Source organism: Macaca mulatta, chromosome 6 (assembly GCF_049350105.2).
Source record: "Macaca mulatta isolate MMU2019108-1 chromosome 6, T2T-MMU8v2.0, whole genome shotgun sequence".
Classification (NCBI taxonomy): Eukaryota; Metazoa; Chordata; class Mammalia; order Primates; family Cercopithecidae; genus Macaca; species Macaca mulatta.
Genome location: NC_133411.1, coordinates 44,153,065 through 44,166,738, shown reverse-complemented (window position 1 = coordinate 44,166,738; position 13,674 = coordinate 44,153,065). Strand labels below are relative to the sequence as shown.

The 13,674-nt window shown below is 49.8% G+C and overlaps 5 protein-coding genes across 5 annotated transcripts; 3 read left to right on the top strand and 2 right to left on the bottom strand.

Moving 5' to 3' along the window:
• Positions 1-1,753: 1,753 nt before the first annotated feature.
• On the bottom strand, positions 1,754-4,599 carry LOC144341402 (uncharacterized). The gene has a single exon (XM_078004699.1). The coding sequence runs from the start codon at positions 4,597-4,599 to the stop codon at positions 3,727-3,729; it is 873 nt and encodes a 290-aa protein (XP_077860825.1). The 3' UTR covers positions 1,754-3,726.
• Positions 2,890-7,129, top strand: LOC114678781 (annexin-2 receptor-like). Its single transcript, XM_028849420.2, has one exon. It carries the CDS (start codon positions 2,890-2,892, stop codon positions 3,472-3,474), a length of 585 nt encoding a protein of 194 aa, XP_028705253.2. The 3' UTR covers positions 3,475-7,129.
• Positions 5,321-8,160, bottom strand: LOC106998739 (uncharacterized). The gene has a single exon (XM_078004698.1). The coding sequence runs from the start codon at positions 8,158-8,160 to the stop codon at positions 7,288-7,290; it is 873 nt and encodes a 290-aa protein (XP_077860824.1). The 3' UTR covers positions 5,321-7,287.
• On the top strand, positions 6,451-10,689 carry LOC114678782 (annexin-2 receptor-like). Its single transcript, XM_028849421.2, has one exon. The coding sequence runs from the start codon at positions 6,451-6,453 to the stop codon at positions 7,033-7,035; it is 585 nt and encodes a 194-aa protein (XP_028705254.2). The 3' UTR covers positions 7,036-10,689.
• LOC144329356 (annexin-2 receptor-like) lies at positions 10,011-10,689 on the top strand. The gene has a single exon (XM_078004702.1). The coding sequence runs from the start codon at positions 10,011-10,013 to the stop codon at positions 10,593-10,595; it is 585 nt and encodes a 194-aa protein (XP_077860828.1). The 3' UTR covers positions 10,596-10,689.
• Positions 10,690-13,674: the final 2,985 nt, after the last annotated feature.

The window sequence follows — 13,674 nt, the reverse complement described above, 5'->3', positions numbered from 1 at the left end:
GCTTTCATTGCTGGTTGTCCGTTTTTGAATTCTCCTTTTTCCTGATGTTTCTTTCTTGTTTCGTGTGGCTTATTACTTTCAGTTTCCTTGTCTTTTATACACTTATATTTATTTTATTAAATATTTCACTTGTATCTGTTTTAACTTTGAGAAATCTATTTTATGATTGTAGAGTTCTTAGCAGACCAGACACTTTTCTGTTTGTGTCAACCGCTAGCTGTGCCGTACACAGTTTCCTTGTCTCGGTGCGGAGCTTTCTCCATCCGAGGCCCTCTGGTGCCGGCGTCGCGGTGGCAGCACCCGGCCTTTCCGTCGACTCTTTCGCCACCGGCGCGGAGCCGGCGGTTTTGCTGTCACAGCACTTGCTGCACGGAGTTTCTCGGTGGCCGAACTTCTCTTTTTTTCTCGGAGTCGACGGTTCCTTGGTGACAGCACCGTTGGTTGCGCCAAAACGAATGTTGTCCTTGACAACGTCGCTGGCTGCATTCCCTCCCAGGCTCCTGGCACCGCCATTTCGCCGAGCGGTGGTCTCTTGTTCGCAGCTCTGTGCCTCCGTTTCTCGGTGGCGGCAGCCCTCAGGCCACGGATCTGAGACGTTCAGAGTGGCCGGTGCCCCAGTTGCGCTGAGTCTGGCGTTGCGGGACGGACGGGTGCTGCAGGGCTGGGCGGGCGGAGCCCAAGGCTCCTCGGAGCCGGTGACAGGGGAGCTGCACGGGCACAGTCTCTTCCCAGGGCCGCCGCACGGGTTCCGGCTCGGCCGCCGGAACGCAGTCCTGGGGCGGCGCCGCTGCGCGTCTCTGTCGCAGGACCCCGCGGTTTCCCGCGACCTTGGCTTCTGGGTCCTAGCAAGTTTCCATTTCGCGGTGCCCAGGATTTCTACCCCCGGTCCAAGTAGGGGAACGGCCAAAATGTGATTTCTCAGCCCAAGCAAGTCCTGACTTAAGACAAACACCGGTCTAGCCCTGGCTGCGATATCTGGGCCGTAGGAAGTCACCGTTTTGCCATAGGAAGGCGAAGTTACTCTGTGACTCATTTGTCAGCAGCTCCGGGTCTCCGGTAGCCTCGGATTTCTAATCGTAACAGCCGTGGGGTCAACCCAGCCTCAAGTTTCTTAGTCCTAGCAAGTTCCGGTTTCCTACTAGTGAGCCTTGCTTTAGCTGCGCAGGAGACGTTTAACTCCTGTGGAAATCTGGGTACCAGCGAATGCGTTTTTTGTTTTGTTTTGTTTCGTTTTGTAAAGGTTTAGTGATGGTCAGTTTAGCGGTGTTGGGAGCTCTTATGCCAAGTTTGGTTTCGCAATAGCGAGTCCCGTCTTAGCTAGGCTTGTGGTCTAGTGTCTTCAGAACTCCCAGGGAAGTCAGGAAGGCCGGCGAACGCGATTTCTCGGTTTTACCGAGCTCCCTTTGACAATAGCAAGTCCCGCCCATCGCGACTTTTTCCTCCTGTGGACCGAATCGGCATATACCAGTTACTACGATTTTTTAGTCGCACCTAAACACGTTTAACCGTGGCTATGTTTGTTTGTCGTAGGAAATTATGACAGGAGCAACCTGCAGGGCTTTAGATGTGACAGAAACATTCTAATGGTAGGCATTGCATCGTTTAGCCATATTTGTAATTTCTTCTTTGTACGGTTCGCTCTCTGTAATTTTCGCTAATAAATGCACATTATTTTTGTGTATTTTGCTCTGAGGACAGTGTTACCGATGTGTTTTGCGTTTTTACTTGCATTTCAGACTTTCATTATTTTAAATTTTTATTTTTATTTAAATGTTACGTTTTTGTTTTTGTTTTTGTTTTTCCTACTAATTTTGAGCGTCTCAGCTTCGTGCTTCTTGACTTTCATTCTCTCAGGAGCCGGGGAGCCGAGCTCGGTCTTAGCCTCGCTGGTGTTAGGCTCCGGGTTCTGTCTGGCGGCTCCGCTTCCCATGCGGAGCTGGCGGTTTTGTATCAGCAAGTTTGCTAGCAGCGCCCACTGGGCGTTTTCTCAGTTGCCGCTCCCAACGTGACGTTTCCCGTTCGCGGGGTCCTTACGTTCTCAGTGCTGTCACTTTGTCGCTCCTAGAACCGCTAGTATCTCGCAGGAACTTCCTGAACCCCGTTTTGCCATGCAGAACGGTGACTGCACCCAGCCGCCGTTGGCACTAGTAACTCCGTGGTACCATTAGCCGGCGCTTTTTCTGTCACAACCCATTAGAACGGGTTAAAACATATTAAACCTGTCAAACACACTGAGCGGATTAAAACACATTAACATGCCACAACACATTTTCCTGGCACGACACATTTAAACAGAGTTGGTTCATTTCCTCCAAACAGGTTGTTTAGGCGTGGAAGCACCGCTCTTTTCTAAGAGCACGCTCTTTCTCTTTAGCAGCCCCACTTACGGCGCCGAAAACGGATATTTGTTTGGCAATACCAGCGCTATCCGCTAGGTGCCGGCGCTTGCTAAGTTCAACGTGCCAGTTTCTCGTTAGCAAGACGGTTATTAGCGCAGAGCCCCAGCGGACAGTTTTCCGGTGGCAGCAACGCCCATTTCCCGAAAACGAGTGGTTCTTGGTCCTTGCAGCGCTCTTTAATACGTGCGTTCTGTAGTGCTAGTTCTCTGCAAGGTTTGCTTAGCGTTGTTTCCTTTCGGTTTCTTTTCTCGCTATGTTTTTCTGTCGGAATCACGGTTCGTTTTGGTTCTATGAACTCTCTAAAATTTTATCGTTTTTCATTTGTCTACGAATCTTCGTGCATTTGCTACTAATGAGTTTCTTGATATCTGACTGGCCTCCGCCCACGGGCTCTGGTAGAGCATAAATACCCAGGCTGAGGGTAGTGCAGAAGGCTCTCCCTCCTTGATCAGGGCAACCGTTTGTTTCCTCCTGGTCTGAGGCTTAAGCGATGGAGCAACATTTTCTTGGCTGTGTGAAGCGGCCTTGGGATTCCCCCGAGGTGGCGCCAGAGCCCGGGTTTCCGCCTATTGTGAGTTCAGAAGATCGTGGGCCGTGGCCCCTCCCTTTGTATCCAGTACTAGGAGAGTACTCATTGGACAGCTGTGATTTGGGACTGCTTTCCAGTCCTTGCTGGCGGCTACCGGGAGTCTATTGGCAAAACGGACTCTTTCCTGGAGTCCAGAGCACCTTGGAACCAGGTACAGCGAAGTCCCCTGAGTTCGGTTGGCCGGGGACACAGAAGCAGCAAGAGGCATCCGTGGAAGAGGTGGGGCAGGGAGAGGAACCCGACAGACTCACGCTCCAGCAGCTTTCCTGGTGCAGTCCTCCGCGTTCCTGGAACAGACAGCAGGACACCGACGTCTCTGACAGCGGGTGCCTTTTGGAAGGCCGCCATCCTCCTGCCCTCCATCTGTGGCGCCACCCCCCGGGGGGTTTCTCAGACTGCCTGGAGCGGATTCTTCGCGTTGGTTTTGCCGCGTTCTCTGTACTCTGGGCGTGCTGCCTACGAATCTGTGGAGCTAAACAGCCTTAGATATCAGCAGGAGGCTTTTTGGATTCTCCTCCTTGAAAAGATGCTCAGTTACCAAGCGTCTCCACCTAGAAAATAAAAATACATTAAGATGGGCTTTCATTGCTGGTTGTCCGTTTTTGAATTCTCCTTTTTCCTGATGTTTCTTTCTTGTTTCGTGTGGCTTATTACTTTCAGTTTCCTTGTCTTTTATACACTTATATTTATTTTATTAAATATTTCACTTGTATCTGTTTTAACTTTGAGAAATCTATTTTATGATTGTAGAGTTCTTAGCAGACCAGACACTTTTCTGTTTGTGTCAACCGCTAGCTGTGCCGTACACAGTTTCCTTGTCTCGGTGCGGAGCTTTCTCCATCCGAGGCCCTCTGGTGCCGGCGTCGCGGTGGCAGCACCCGGCCTTTCCGTCGACTCTTTCGCCACCGGCGCGGAGCCGGCGGTTTTGCTGTCACAGCACTTGCTGCACGGAGTTTCTCGGTGGCCGAACTTCTCTTTTTTTCTCGGAGTCGACGGTTCCTTGGTGACAGCACCGTTGGTTGCGCCAAAACGAATGTTGTCCTTGACAACGTCGCTGGCTGCATTCCCTCCCAGGCTCCTGGCACCGCCATTTCGCCGAGCGGTGGTCTCTTGTTCGCAGCTCTGTGCCTCCGTTTCTCGGTGGCGGCAGCCCTCAGGCCACGGATCTGAGAGATTGGAAGTGGCCGGTGCCCCAGTTGCGCTGAGTCTGGCGTTGCGGGACGGACGGGTGCTGCAGGGCTGGGCGGGCGGAGCCCAAGGCTCCTCGGAGCCGGTGACAGGGGAGCTGCACGGGCACAGTCTCTTCCCAGGGCCGCCGCACGGGTTCCGGCTCGGCCGCCAGAACGCAGTCCTGGGGCGGCGCCGCTGCGCGTCTCTGTCGCAGGACCCCGCGGTTTCCCGCGACCTTGGCTTCTGGGTCCTAGCAAGTTTCCATTTCGCGGTGCCCAGGATTTCTACCCCCGGTCCAAGTAGGGGAACGGCCAAAATGTGATTTCTCAGCCCAAGCAAGTCCTGACTTAAGACAAACACCGGTCTAGCCCTGGCTGCGATATCTGGGCCGTAGGAAGTCACCGTTTTGCCATAGGAAGGCGAAGTTACTCTGTGACTCATTTGTCAGCAGCTCCGGGTCTCCGGTAGCCTCGGATTTCTAATCGTAACAGCCGTGGGGTCAACCCAGCCTCAAGTTTCTTAGTCCTAGCAAGTTCCGGTTTCCTACTAGTGAGCCTTGCTTTAGCTGCGCAGGAGACGTTTAACTCCTGTGGAAATCTGGGTACCAGCGAATGCGTTTCTTTGTTTTGTTTTGTTTCGTTTTGTAAAGGTTTAGTGATGGTCAGTTTAGCGGTGTTGGGAGCTCTTATGCCAAGTTTGGTTTCGCAATAGCGAGTCCCGTCTTAGCTAGGCTTGTGGTCTAGTGTCTTCAGAACTCCCAGGGAAGTCAGGAAGGCCGGCGAACGCGATTTCTCGGTTTTACCGAGCTCCCTTTGACAATAGCAAGTCCCGCCCATCGCGACTTTTTCCTCCTGTGGACCGAATCGGCATATACCAGTTACTACGATTTTTTAGTCGCACCTAAACACGTTTAACCGTGGCTATGTTTGTTTGTCATAGGAAATTATGACAGGAGCAACCTGCAGGGCTTTAGATGTGACAGAAACATTCTAATGGTAGGCATTGCATCGTTTAGCCATATTTGTAATTTCTTCTTTGTACGGTTCGCTCTCTGTAATTTTCGCTAATAAATGCACATTATTTTTGTGTATTTTGCTCTGAGGACAGTGTTACCGATGTGTTTTGCGTTTTTACTTGCATTTCAGACTTTCATTATTTTAAATTTTTATTTTTATTTAAATGTTACGTTTTTGTTTTTGTTTTTCCTACTAATTTTGAGCGTCTCAGCTTCGTGCTTCTTGACTTTCATTCTCTCAGGAGCCGGGGAGCCGAGCTCGGTCTTAGCCTCGCTGGTGTTAGGCTCCGGGTTCTGTCTGGCGGCTCCGCTTCCCATGCGGAGCTGGCGGTTTTGTATCAGCAAGTTTGCTAGCAGCGCCCACTGGGCGTTTTCTCAGTTGCCGCTCCCAACGTGACGTTTCCCGTTCGCGGGGTCCTTACGTTCTCAGTGCTGTCACTTTGTCGCTCCTAGAACCGCTAGTATCTCGCAGGAACTTCCTGAACCCCGTTTTGCCATGCAGAACGGTGACTGCACCCAGCCGCCGTTGGCACTAGTAACTCCGTGGTACCATTAGCCGGCGCTTTTTCTGTCACAACCCATTAGAACGGGTTAAAACATATTAAACCTGTCAAACACACTGAGCGGATTAAAACACATTAACATGCCACAACACATTTTCCTGGCACGACACATTTAAACAGAGTTGGTTCATTTCCTCCAAACAGGTTGTTTAGGCGTGGAAGCACCGCTCTTTTCTAAGAGCACGCTCTTTCTCTTTAGCAGCCCCACTTACGGCGCCGAAAACGGATATTTGTTTGGCAATACCAGCGCTATCCGCTAGGTGCCGGCGCTTGCTAAGTTCAACGTGCCAGTTTCTCGTTAGCAAGACGGTTATTAGCGCACAGCCCCAGCGGACAGTTTTCCGGTGGCAGCAACGCTCATTTCCCGAAAACGAGTGGTTCTTGGTCCTTGCAGCGCTCTTTAATACGTGCGTTCTGTAGTGCTAGTTCTCTGCAAGGTTTGCTTAGCGTTGTTTCGTTTCGGTTTCTTTTCTCGCTATGTTTTTCTGTCGGAATCACGGTTCGTTTTGGTTCTATGAACTCTCTAAAATTTTATCGTTTTTCATTTGTCTACGAATCTTCGTGCATTTGCTACTAATGAGTTTCTTGATATCTGACTGGCCTCCGCCCACGGGCTCTGGTAGAGCATAAATACCCAGGCTGAGGGTAGTGCAGAAGGCTCTCCCTCCTTGATCAGGGCAACCGTTTGTTTCCTCCTGGTCTGAGGCTTAAGCGATGGAGCAACATTTTCTTGGCTGTGTGAAGCGGCCTTGGGATTCCCCCGAGGTGGCGCCAGAGCCCGGGTCTCCGCCTATTGTGAGTTCAGAAGATCGTGGGCCGTGGCCCCTCCCTTTGTATCCAGTACTAGGAGAGTACTCATTGGACAGCTGTGATTTGGGACTGCTTTCCAGTCCTTGCTGGCGGCTACCGGGAGTCTACTGGCAAAACGGACTCTTTCCTGGAGTCCAGAGCACCTTGGAACCAAGTACAGCGAAGTCCCCTGAGTTCGGTTGGCCGGGGACACAGAAGCAGCAAGAGGCATCCGTGGAAGAGGTGGGGCAGGGAGAGGAACCCGACAGACTCACGCTCCAGCAGCTTTCCTGGTGCAGTCCTCCGCATTCCTGGAACAGACAGCAGGACACCGACGTCTCTGACAGCGGGTGCCTTTTGGAAGGCCGCCATCCTCCTGCCCTCCATCTGTGGCGCCACCCCCCGGGGGGTTTCTCAGACTGCCTGGAGCGGATTCTTCGCGTTGGTTTTGCCGCGTTCTCTGTACTCTGGGCGTGCTGCCTACGAATCTGTGGAGCTAAACAGCCTTAGATATCAGCAGGAGGCTTTTTGGATTCTCCTCCTTGAAAAGATGCTCAGTTACCAAGCGTCTCCACCTAGAAAATAAAAATACATTAAGATGGGCTTTCATTGCTGGTTGTCCGTTTTTGAATTCTCCTTTTTCCTGATGTTTCTTTCTTGTTTCGTGTGGCTTATTACTTTCAGTTTCCTTGTCTTTTATACACTTATATTTATTTTATTAAATATTTCACTTGTATCTGTTTTAACTTTGAGAAATCTATTTTATGATTGTAGAGTTCTTAGCAGACCAGACACTTTTCTGTTTGTGTCAACCGCTAGCTGTGCCGTACACAGTTTCCTTGTCTCGGTGCGGAGCTTTCTCCATCCGAGGCCCTCTGGTGCCGGCGTCGCGGTGGCAGCACCCGGCCTTTCCGTCGACTCTTTCGCCACCGGCGCGGAGCCGGCGGTTTTGCTGTCACAGCACTTGCTGCACGGAGTTTCTCGGTGGCCGAACTTCTCTTTTTTTCTCGGAGTCGACGGTTCCTTGGTGACAGCACCGTTGGTTGCGCCAAAACGAATGTTGTCCTTGACAACGTCGCTGGCTGCATTCCCTCCCAGGCTCCTGGCACCGCCATTTCGCCGAGCGGTGGTCTCTTGTTCGCAGCTCTGTGCCTCCGTTTCTCGGTGGCGGCAGCCCTCAGGCCACGGATCTGAGAGATTGGAAGTGGCCGGTGCCCCAGTTGCGCTGAGTCTGGCGTTGCGGGACGGACGGGTGCTGCAGGGCTGGGCGGGCGGAGCCCAAGGCTCCTCGGAGCCGGTGACAGGGGAGCTGCACGGGCACAGTCTCTTCCCAGGGCCGCCGCACGGGTTCCGGCTCGGCCGCCAGAACGCAGTCCTGGGGCGGCGCCGCTGCGCGTCTCTGTCGCAGGACCCCGCGGTTTCCCGCGACCTTGGCTTCTGGGTCCTAGCAAGTTTCCATTTCGCGGTGCCCAGGATTTCTACCCCCGGTCCAAGTAGGGGAACGGCCAAAATGTGATTTCTCAGCCCAAGCAAGTCCTGACTTAAGACAAACACCGGTCTAGCCCTGGCTGCGATATCTGGGCCGTAGGAAGTCACCGTTTTGCCATAGGAAGGCGAAGTTACTCTGTGACTCATTTGTCAGCAGCTCCGGGTCTCCGGTAGCCTCGGATTTCTAATCGTAACAGCCGTGGGGTCAACCCAGCCTCAAGTTTCTTAGTCCTAGCAAGTTCCGGTTTCCTACTAATGAGCCTTGCTTTAGCTGCGCAGGAGACGTTTAACTCCTGTGGAAATCTGGGTACCAGCGAATGCGTTTCTTTGTTTTGTTTTGTTTCGTTTTGTAAAGGTTTAGTGATGGTCAGTTTAGCGGTGTTGGGAGCTCTTATGCCAAGTTTGGTTTCGCAATAGCGAGTCCCGTCTTAGCTAGGCTTGTGGTCTAGTGTCTTCAGAACTCCCAGGGAAGTCAGGAAGGCCGGCGAACGCGATTTCTCGGTTTTACCGAGCTCCCTTTGACAATAGCAAGTCCCGCCCATCGCGACTTTTTCCTCCTGTGGACCGAATCGGCATATACCAGTTACTACGATTTTTTAGTCGCACCTAAACACGTTTAACCGTGGCTATGTTTGTTTGTCATAGGAAATTATGACAGGAGCAACCTGCAGGGCTTTAGATGTGACAGAAACATTCTAATGGTAGGCATTGCATCGTTTAGCCATATTTGTAATTTCTTCTTTGTACGGTTCGCTCTCTGTAATTTTCGCTAATAAATGCACATTATTTTTGTGTATTTTGCTCTGAGGACAGTGTTACCGATGTGTTTTGCGTTTTTACTTGCATTTCAGACTTTCATTATTTTAAATTTTTATTTTTATTTAAATGTTACGTTTTTGTTTTTGTTTTTCCTACTAATTTTGAGCGTCTCAGCTTCGTGCTTCTTGACTTTCATTCTCTCAGGAGCCGGGGAGCCGAGCTCGGTCTTAGCCTCGCTGGTGTTAGGCTCCGGGTTCTGTCTGGCGGCTCCGCTTCCCATGCGGAGCTGGCGGTTTTGTATCAGCACGTTTGCTAGCAGCGCCCACTGGGCGTTTTCTCAGTTGCCGCTCCCAACGTGACGTTTCCCGTTCGCGGGGTCCTTACGTTCTCAGTGCTGTCACTTTGTCGCTCCTAGAACCGCTAGTATCTCGCAGGAACTTCCTGAACCCCGTTTTGCCATGCAGAACGGTGATTGCACCCAGCTGCCGTTGGCACTAGTAACTCCGTGGTACCATTAGCCGGTGCTTTTTCTGTCACAACCCATTAAAACGGGTTAAAACATATTAAACCTGTCAAACACACTGAGCGGATTAAAACACATTAACATGCCACAACACATTTTCCTGGCACGACACATTTAAACAGAGTTGGTTCATTTCCTCCAAACAGGTTGTTTAGGCGTGGAAGCACCGCTCTTTTCTAAGAGCACGCTCTTTCTCTTTAGCAGCCCCACTTACGGCGCCGAAACGGATATTTGTTTGGCAATACCGGCGCTATCCGCTAGGTGCCGGCGCTTGCTAAGTTCAACGTGCCAGTTTCTCGTTAGCAAGACGGTTATTAGCGCAGAGCCCCAGCGGACAGTTTTCCGGTGGCAGCAACGCCCATTTCCCGAAAACGAGTGGTTCTTGGTCCTTGCAGCGCTCTTTAATACGTGCGTTCTGTAGTGCTAGTTCTCTGCAAGGTTTGCTTAGCGTTGTTTCGTTTCGGTTTCTTTTCTCGCTATGTTTTTCTGTCGGAATCACGGTTCGTTTTGGTTCTATGAACTCTCTAAAATTTTATCGTTTTTCATTTGTCTACGAATCTTCGTGCATTTGCTACTAATGAGTTTCTTGATATCTGACTGGCCTCCGCCCACGGGCTCTGGTAGAGCATAAATACCCAGGCTGAGGGTAGTGCAGAAGGCTCTCCCTCCTTGATCAGGGCAACCGTTTGTTTCCTCCTGGTCTGAGGCTTAAGCGATGGAGCAACATTTTCTTGGCTGTGTGAAGCGGCCTTGGGATTCCCCCGAGGTGGCGCCAGAGCCCGGGTCTCCGCCTATTGTGAGTTCAGAAGATCGTGGGCCGTGGCCCCTCCCTTTGTATCCAGTACTAGGAGAGTACTCATTGGACAGCTGTGATTTGGGACTGCTTTCCAGTCCTTGCTGGCGGCTACCGGGAGTCTACTGGCAAAACGGACTCTTTCCTGGAGTCCAGAGCACCTTGGAACCAGGTACAGCGAAGTCCCCTGAGTTCGGTTGGCCGGGGACACAGAAGCAGCAAGAGGCATCCGTGGAAGAGGTGGGGCAGGGAGAGGAACCCGACAGACTCACGCTCCAGCAGCTTTCCTGGTGCAGTCCTCCGCATTCCTGGAACAGACAGCAGGACACCGACGTCTCTGACAGCGGGTGCCTTTTGGAAGGCCGCCATCCTCCTGCCCTCCATCTGTGGCGCCACCCCCCGGGGGGTTTCTCAGACTGCCTGGAGCGGATTCTTCGCGTTGGTTTTGCCGCGTTCTCTGTACTCTGGGCGTGCTGCCTACGAATCTGTGGAGCTAAACAGCCTTAGATATCAGCAGGAGGCTTTTTGGATTCTTCTCCTTGAAAAGATGCTCAGTTACCAAGCGTCTCCACCTAGAAAATAAAAATACATTAAGATGGGCTTTCATTGCTGGTTGTCCGTTTTTGAATTCTCCTTTTTCCTGATGTTTCTTTCTTGTTTCGTGTGGCTTATTACTTTCAGTTTCCTTGTCTTTTAAACACTTATATTTATTTTATTAAATATTTCACTTGTATCTGTTTTAACTTTGAGAAATCTATTTTATGAGTATAGAATCCTTACTTTTTGGCAAATTTATAATTTTTTTTCCATTTTGTTTTTAAATCTTATTTATAGTATTTTTCTAATTATTCCTTTTTAAATATATTGTTTGTTTACTTTTAATTTTATATCAAGTCTTTTACGTTATTATAACGTCTTCTTAATTTCAATTTTTAATTTTATTTTTAACAAGTGTTTCTGTTTTTCAGTTTATCAATTCATTTTGTTTTACACTCAGAAATTTTATTCACGTTCAAGAGTGGGAGTTTGATCAATCGTTGCTATGTCTCGTGGAAGGACCACGCAATTACTTATATTAATATAACTTCACACATGATCAGTTCTTAGTGTTACTTATTCTGGTGTGACAGCGTGGCTCACAGCAGTAATCCCAGCACTTTTAGCGTTGGAGGCATTCGGATTGCTTGTGCTCAGAAGTTTGAGAACAGCCTGGGCAAGAGGGTGAAGCCTGTCTCTACAAAAAATACAAAAATTAGCCGGGGGAGGTGGCGTGCACCTATAGTCCCAGCTACTCCAGAGGGTGGAGTGGGCTGGTTGGTTGAGCTCAGGAGGTTGAGGCTGCAGTGGGCTTGAGCCGATAGCACCAACGCCCTCCAGCAGAGTGAGACCCTGTCTCAAAATAAATAAATAATTGAGAAGATTACTTATTCATGGGTGACGGCTAGCAGTGTTTTCTGTGTCTTTTTCTTTGGAACAGTTTAGAGTGGCTTACAAGAGAACTACCAATTACTTAATAGTACCACAACTGGGTTTAGCAATTCCGGTAGGCACAGCAGGTCCGGCTTGGCCCTGCCTGCTTTGACTGCCTTTTCGGGAATTTTAAACCTCCTACACTCGGAATATAGCCCTGACTGTGGTTTCTCTGCATAGGAAGTTCGGATTTAAGCGGAATAAGTAACGGCTTATTTCACCTGCGATAAAGATGCTTAACTCTGCTTTTGAAATATTCTGAGCGAGTCCTGGGTTAGGGATTTCTTAGAGTGACAAGTACATGCTTCGATTGCAAGTGCCCCTGTGAATGTGATTTTTTAGCTCTTGCAAGTCCATATTTAGTCGCAACCAGTACTAGCATAGCCATACCTGCGACTCCTTATTTCCAGTAACTTTCGGTTTCATAATAACTTATCCTGCTTTACTGATGCCTGAGTTTTAAATATAGAAGTCCGGGCATGTCGTTAAAGAAGATATTTTAGGAGTAGAAAGTAGCGGTTTAGCGGTGCCTGCAGTCCCTTAGAAGTCCTGGTGAGACCGAGCAGATATTGATATAGGCCTGACAGCGATATCACAGCTGTGAAACCACATTGTTTAGAGGTGTTTGCATTTTCTTCTTTGTAGAGTCAATTTTTCTATGTTTTGCATTTTCATTTGATGAATTTTCCCAAATGTATTGTTTTTATTCGGGGTGTGTGTGTTTCAGCTAACTTGCCCTTTAAAAAGAATTGTTACTAATTTTTGGTTTGTCAACCCTCAGCTTTATGTTGTCTGGTTAGCGCTGGCCTATAATCCCCGGAACTAAATACTCTACTCTTTTCGCCTAACTGGCCTTTCGTCGATGGCATTACTGCTAATTTTGCTGCTCTAGGTGCTCCTCGGAGGTAGCACTGCCGGTTGTTTCTGTGAGGCTTGCTAGAGCCCAGGACGCTGAGGTGCTGGGTAACCCCATTTCGGTGCAACCACTCCGAAGGTTCTCAGTTTATCCGGCTGTGTTTTGGAACAAATGCCCGTTCTTCCTGGGAGCCGAGTGTCTCTCAGTCGCGCTCCCGGCTGTTTTCTTCAAAAGCGGCCGTTTCTCTTAGTAGCACCGCTTTTTGGGGACGTCGGATTCTTTTCCGTGGCAGTACTGGTCTTTGCATGAAGTGACCGGTTTCTCACTCGCACTGTGTCGACTGGCAGTTATTCCGTGGGGGCGCAGCTCTCAGCCACTTCCCGTGGTTCTCGGTGTCGGCTGTCCTGTACCAGGGTTTGTGGCGGTATTTCTGTTACAAACAATCGAGTCCCTGTTTTTTCGATGACGACGCCATTCATCTCTCTAAGACCGGCTATGTCTGGAATCGGCGATTTCTCTTGGTCACAGAGTCCTTGGTTTCCCAGAGACTGTTGTTTCCACGGTCCTGGACTGCTGTTTGCTCAGTGTTAGCAATGTTGCACCCAGTACAGTTAGGTGCTCCCTGTTGGAGTTTTGAGACAGCATTTTGAGATAGGTGCATCAGCACTCCAGACCTGGCACCTGAAGAAAGCATTATCATTTCAAGCTCAGTAGGGGCAGTAGAATGAGTGGTGTTAGAGAAAGCAAGCAAATGCTTGAAGAAAAGGCTACTCCACAGTATTTTTTGGCTTTTTTCTTTTTTCACTTTTTTTTGAGGCAAGGTCTGGCTGTGTCACCCAGGCTGGAGTGCAGTGGCACAAGCATAGCTCACTGCAGCCTCAACCATCGTGGTTCATGCAATTCTCCCTTCTCAGCCTCATAAGTACCGGGAACTACAGGTACATGCCACCATGCCTGGCTACTGTGTGTGTGTGTGTGTGTGGTGTGTGCGCGTGTGTGTAGACAGGTTATCTTTCTATTACCCAAGATGGTTTTGAACTCCTGGCCTCAAGTAATCCTCCTGCCTCGGCCTCCCAACGTGCTTCGGTTGCAGATGTGAGTCACCACAGCCAGCCTATTTTCGGCTTCAGATAAAATAAATACCCTGAGGTCCAGGTGAAACAAAACAAAGTAATAAATTATTAATCCATATCTCTGTACAGCTGGTGTCTTTCAGTGCCTAAACTCATTCAGAAGTCTGGGAGCAAAAGTAGCTCTCCA

Coding starts and splice junctions, on each gene's coding strand:
- LOC114678781 (XM_028849420.2), top strand. CDS start 2,890: ATGGAGCAACATTTTCTTGGCTGTGTGAAGCGGCCTTGGGATTCCCCC.
- LOC144341402 (XM_078004699.1), bottom strand. CDS start 4,599: ATGAGTCACAGAGTAACTTCGCCTTCCTATGGCAAAACGGTGACTTCC.
- LOC114678782 (XM_028849421.2), top strand. CDS start 6,451: ATGGAGCAACATTTTCTTGGCTGTGTGAAGCGGCCTTGGGATTCCCCC.
- LOC106998739 (XM_078004698.1), bottom strand. CDS start 8,160: ATGAGTCACAGAGTAACTTCGCCTTCCTATGGCAAAACGGTGACTTCC.
- LOC144329356 (XM_078004702.1), top strand. CDS start 10,011: ATGGAGCAACATTTTCTTGGCTGTGTGAAGCGGCCTTGGGATTCCCCC.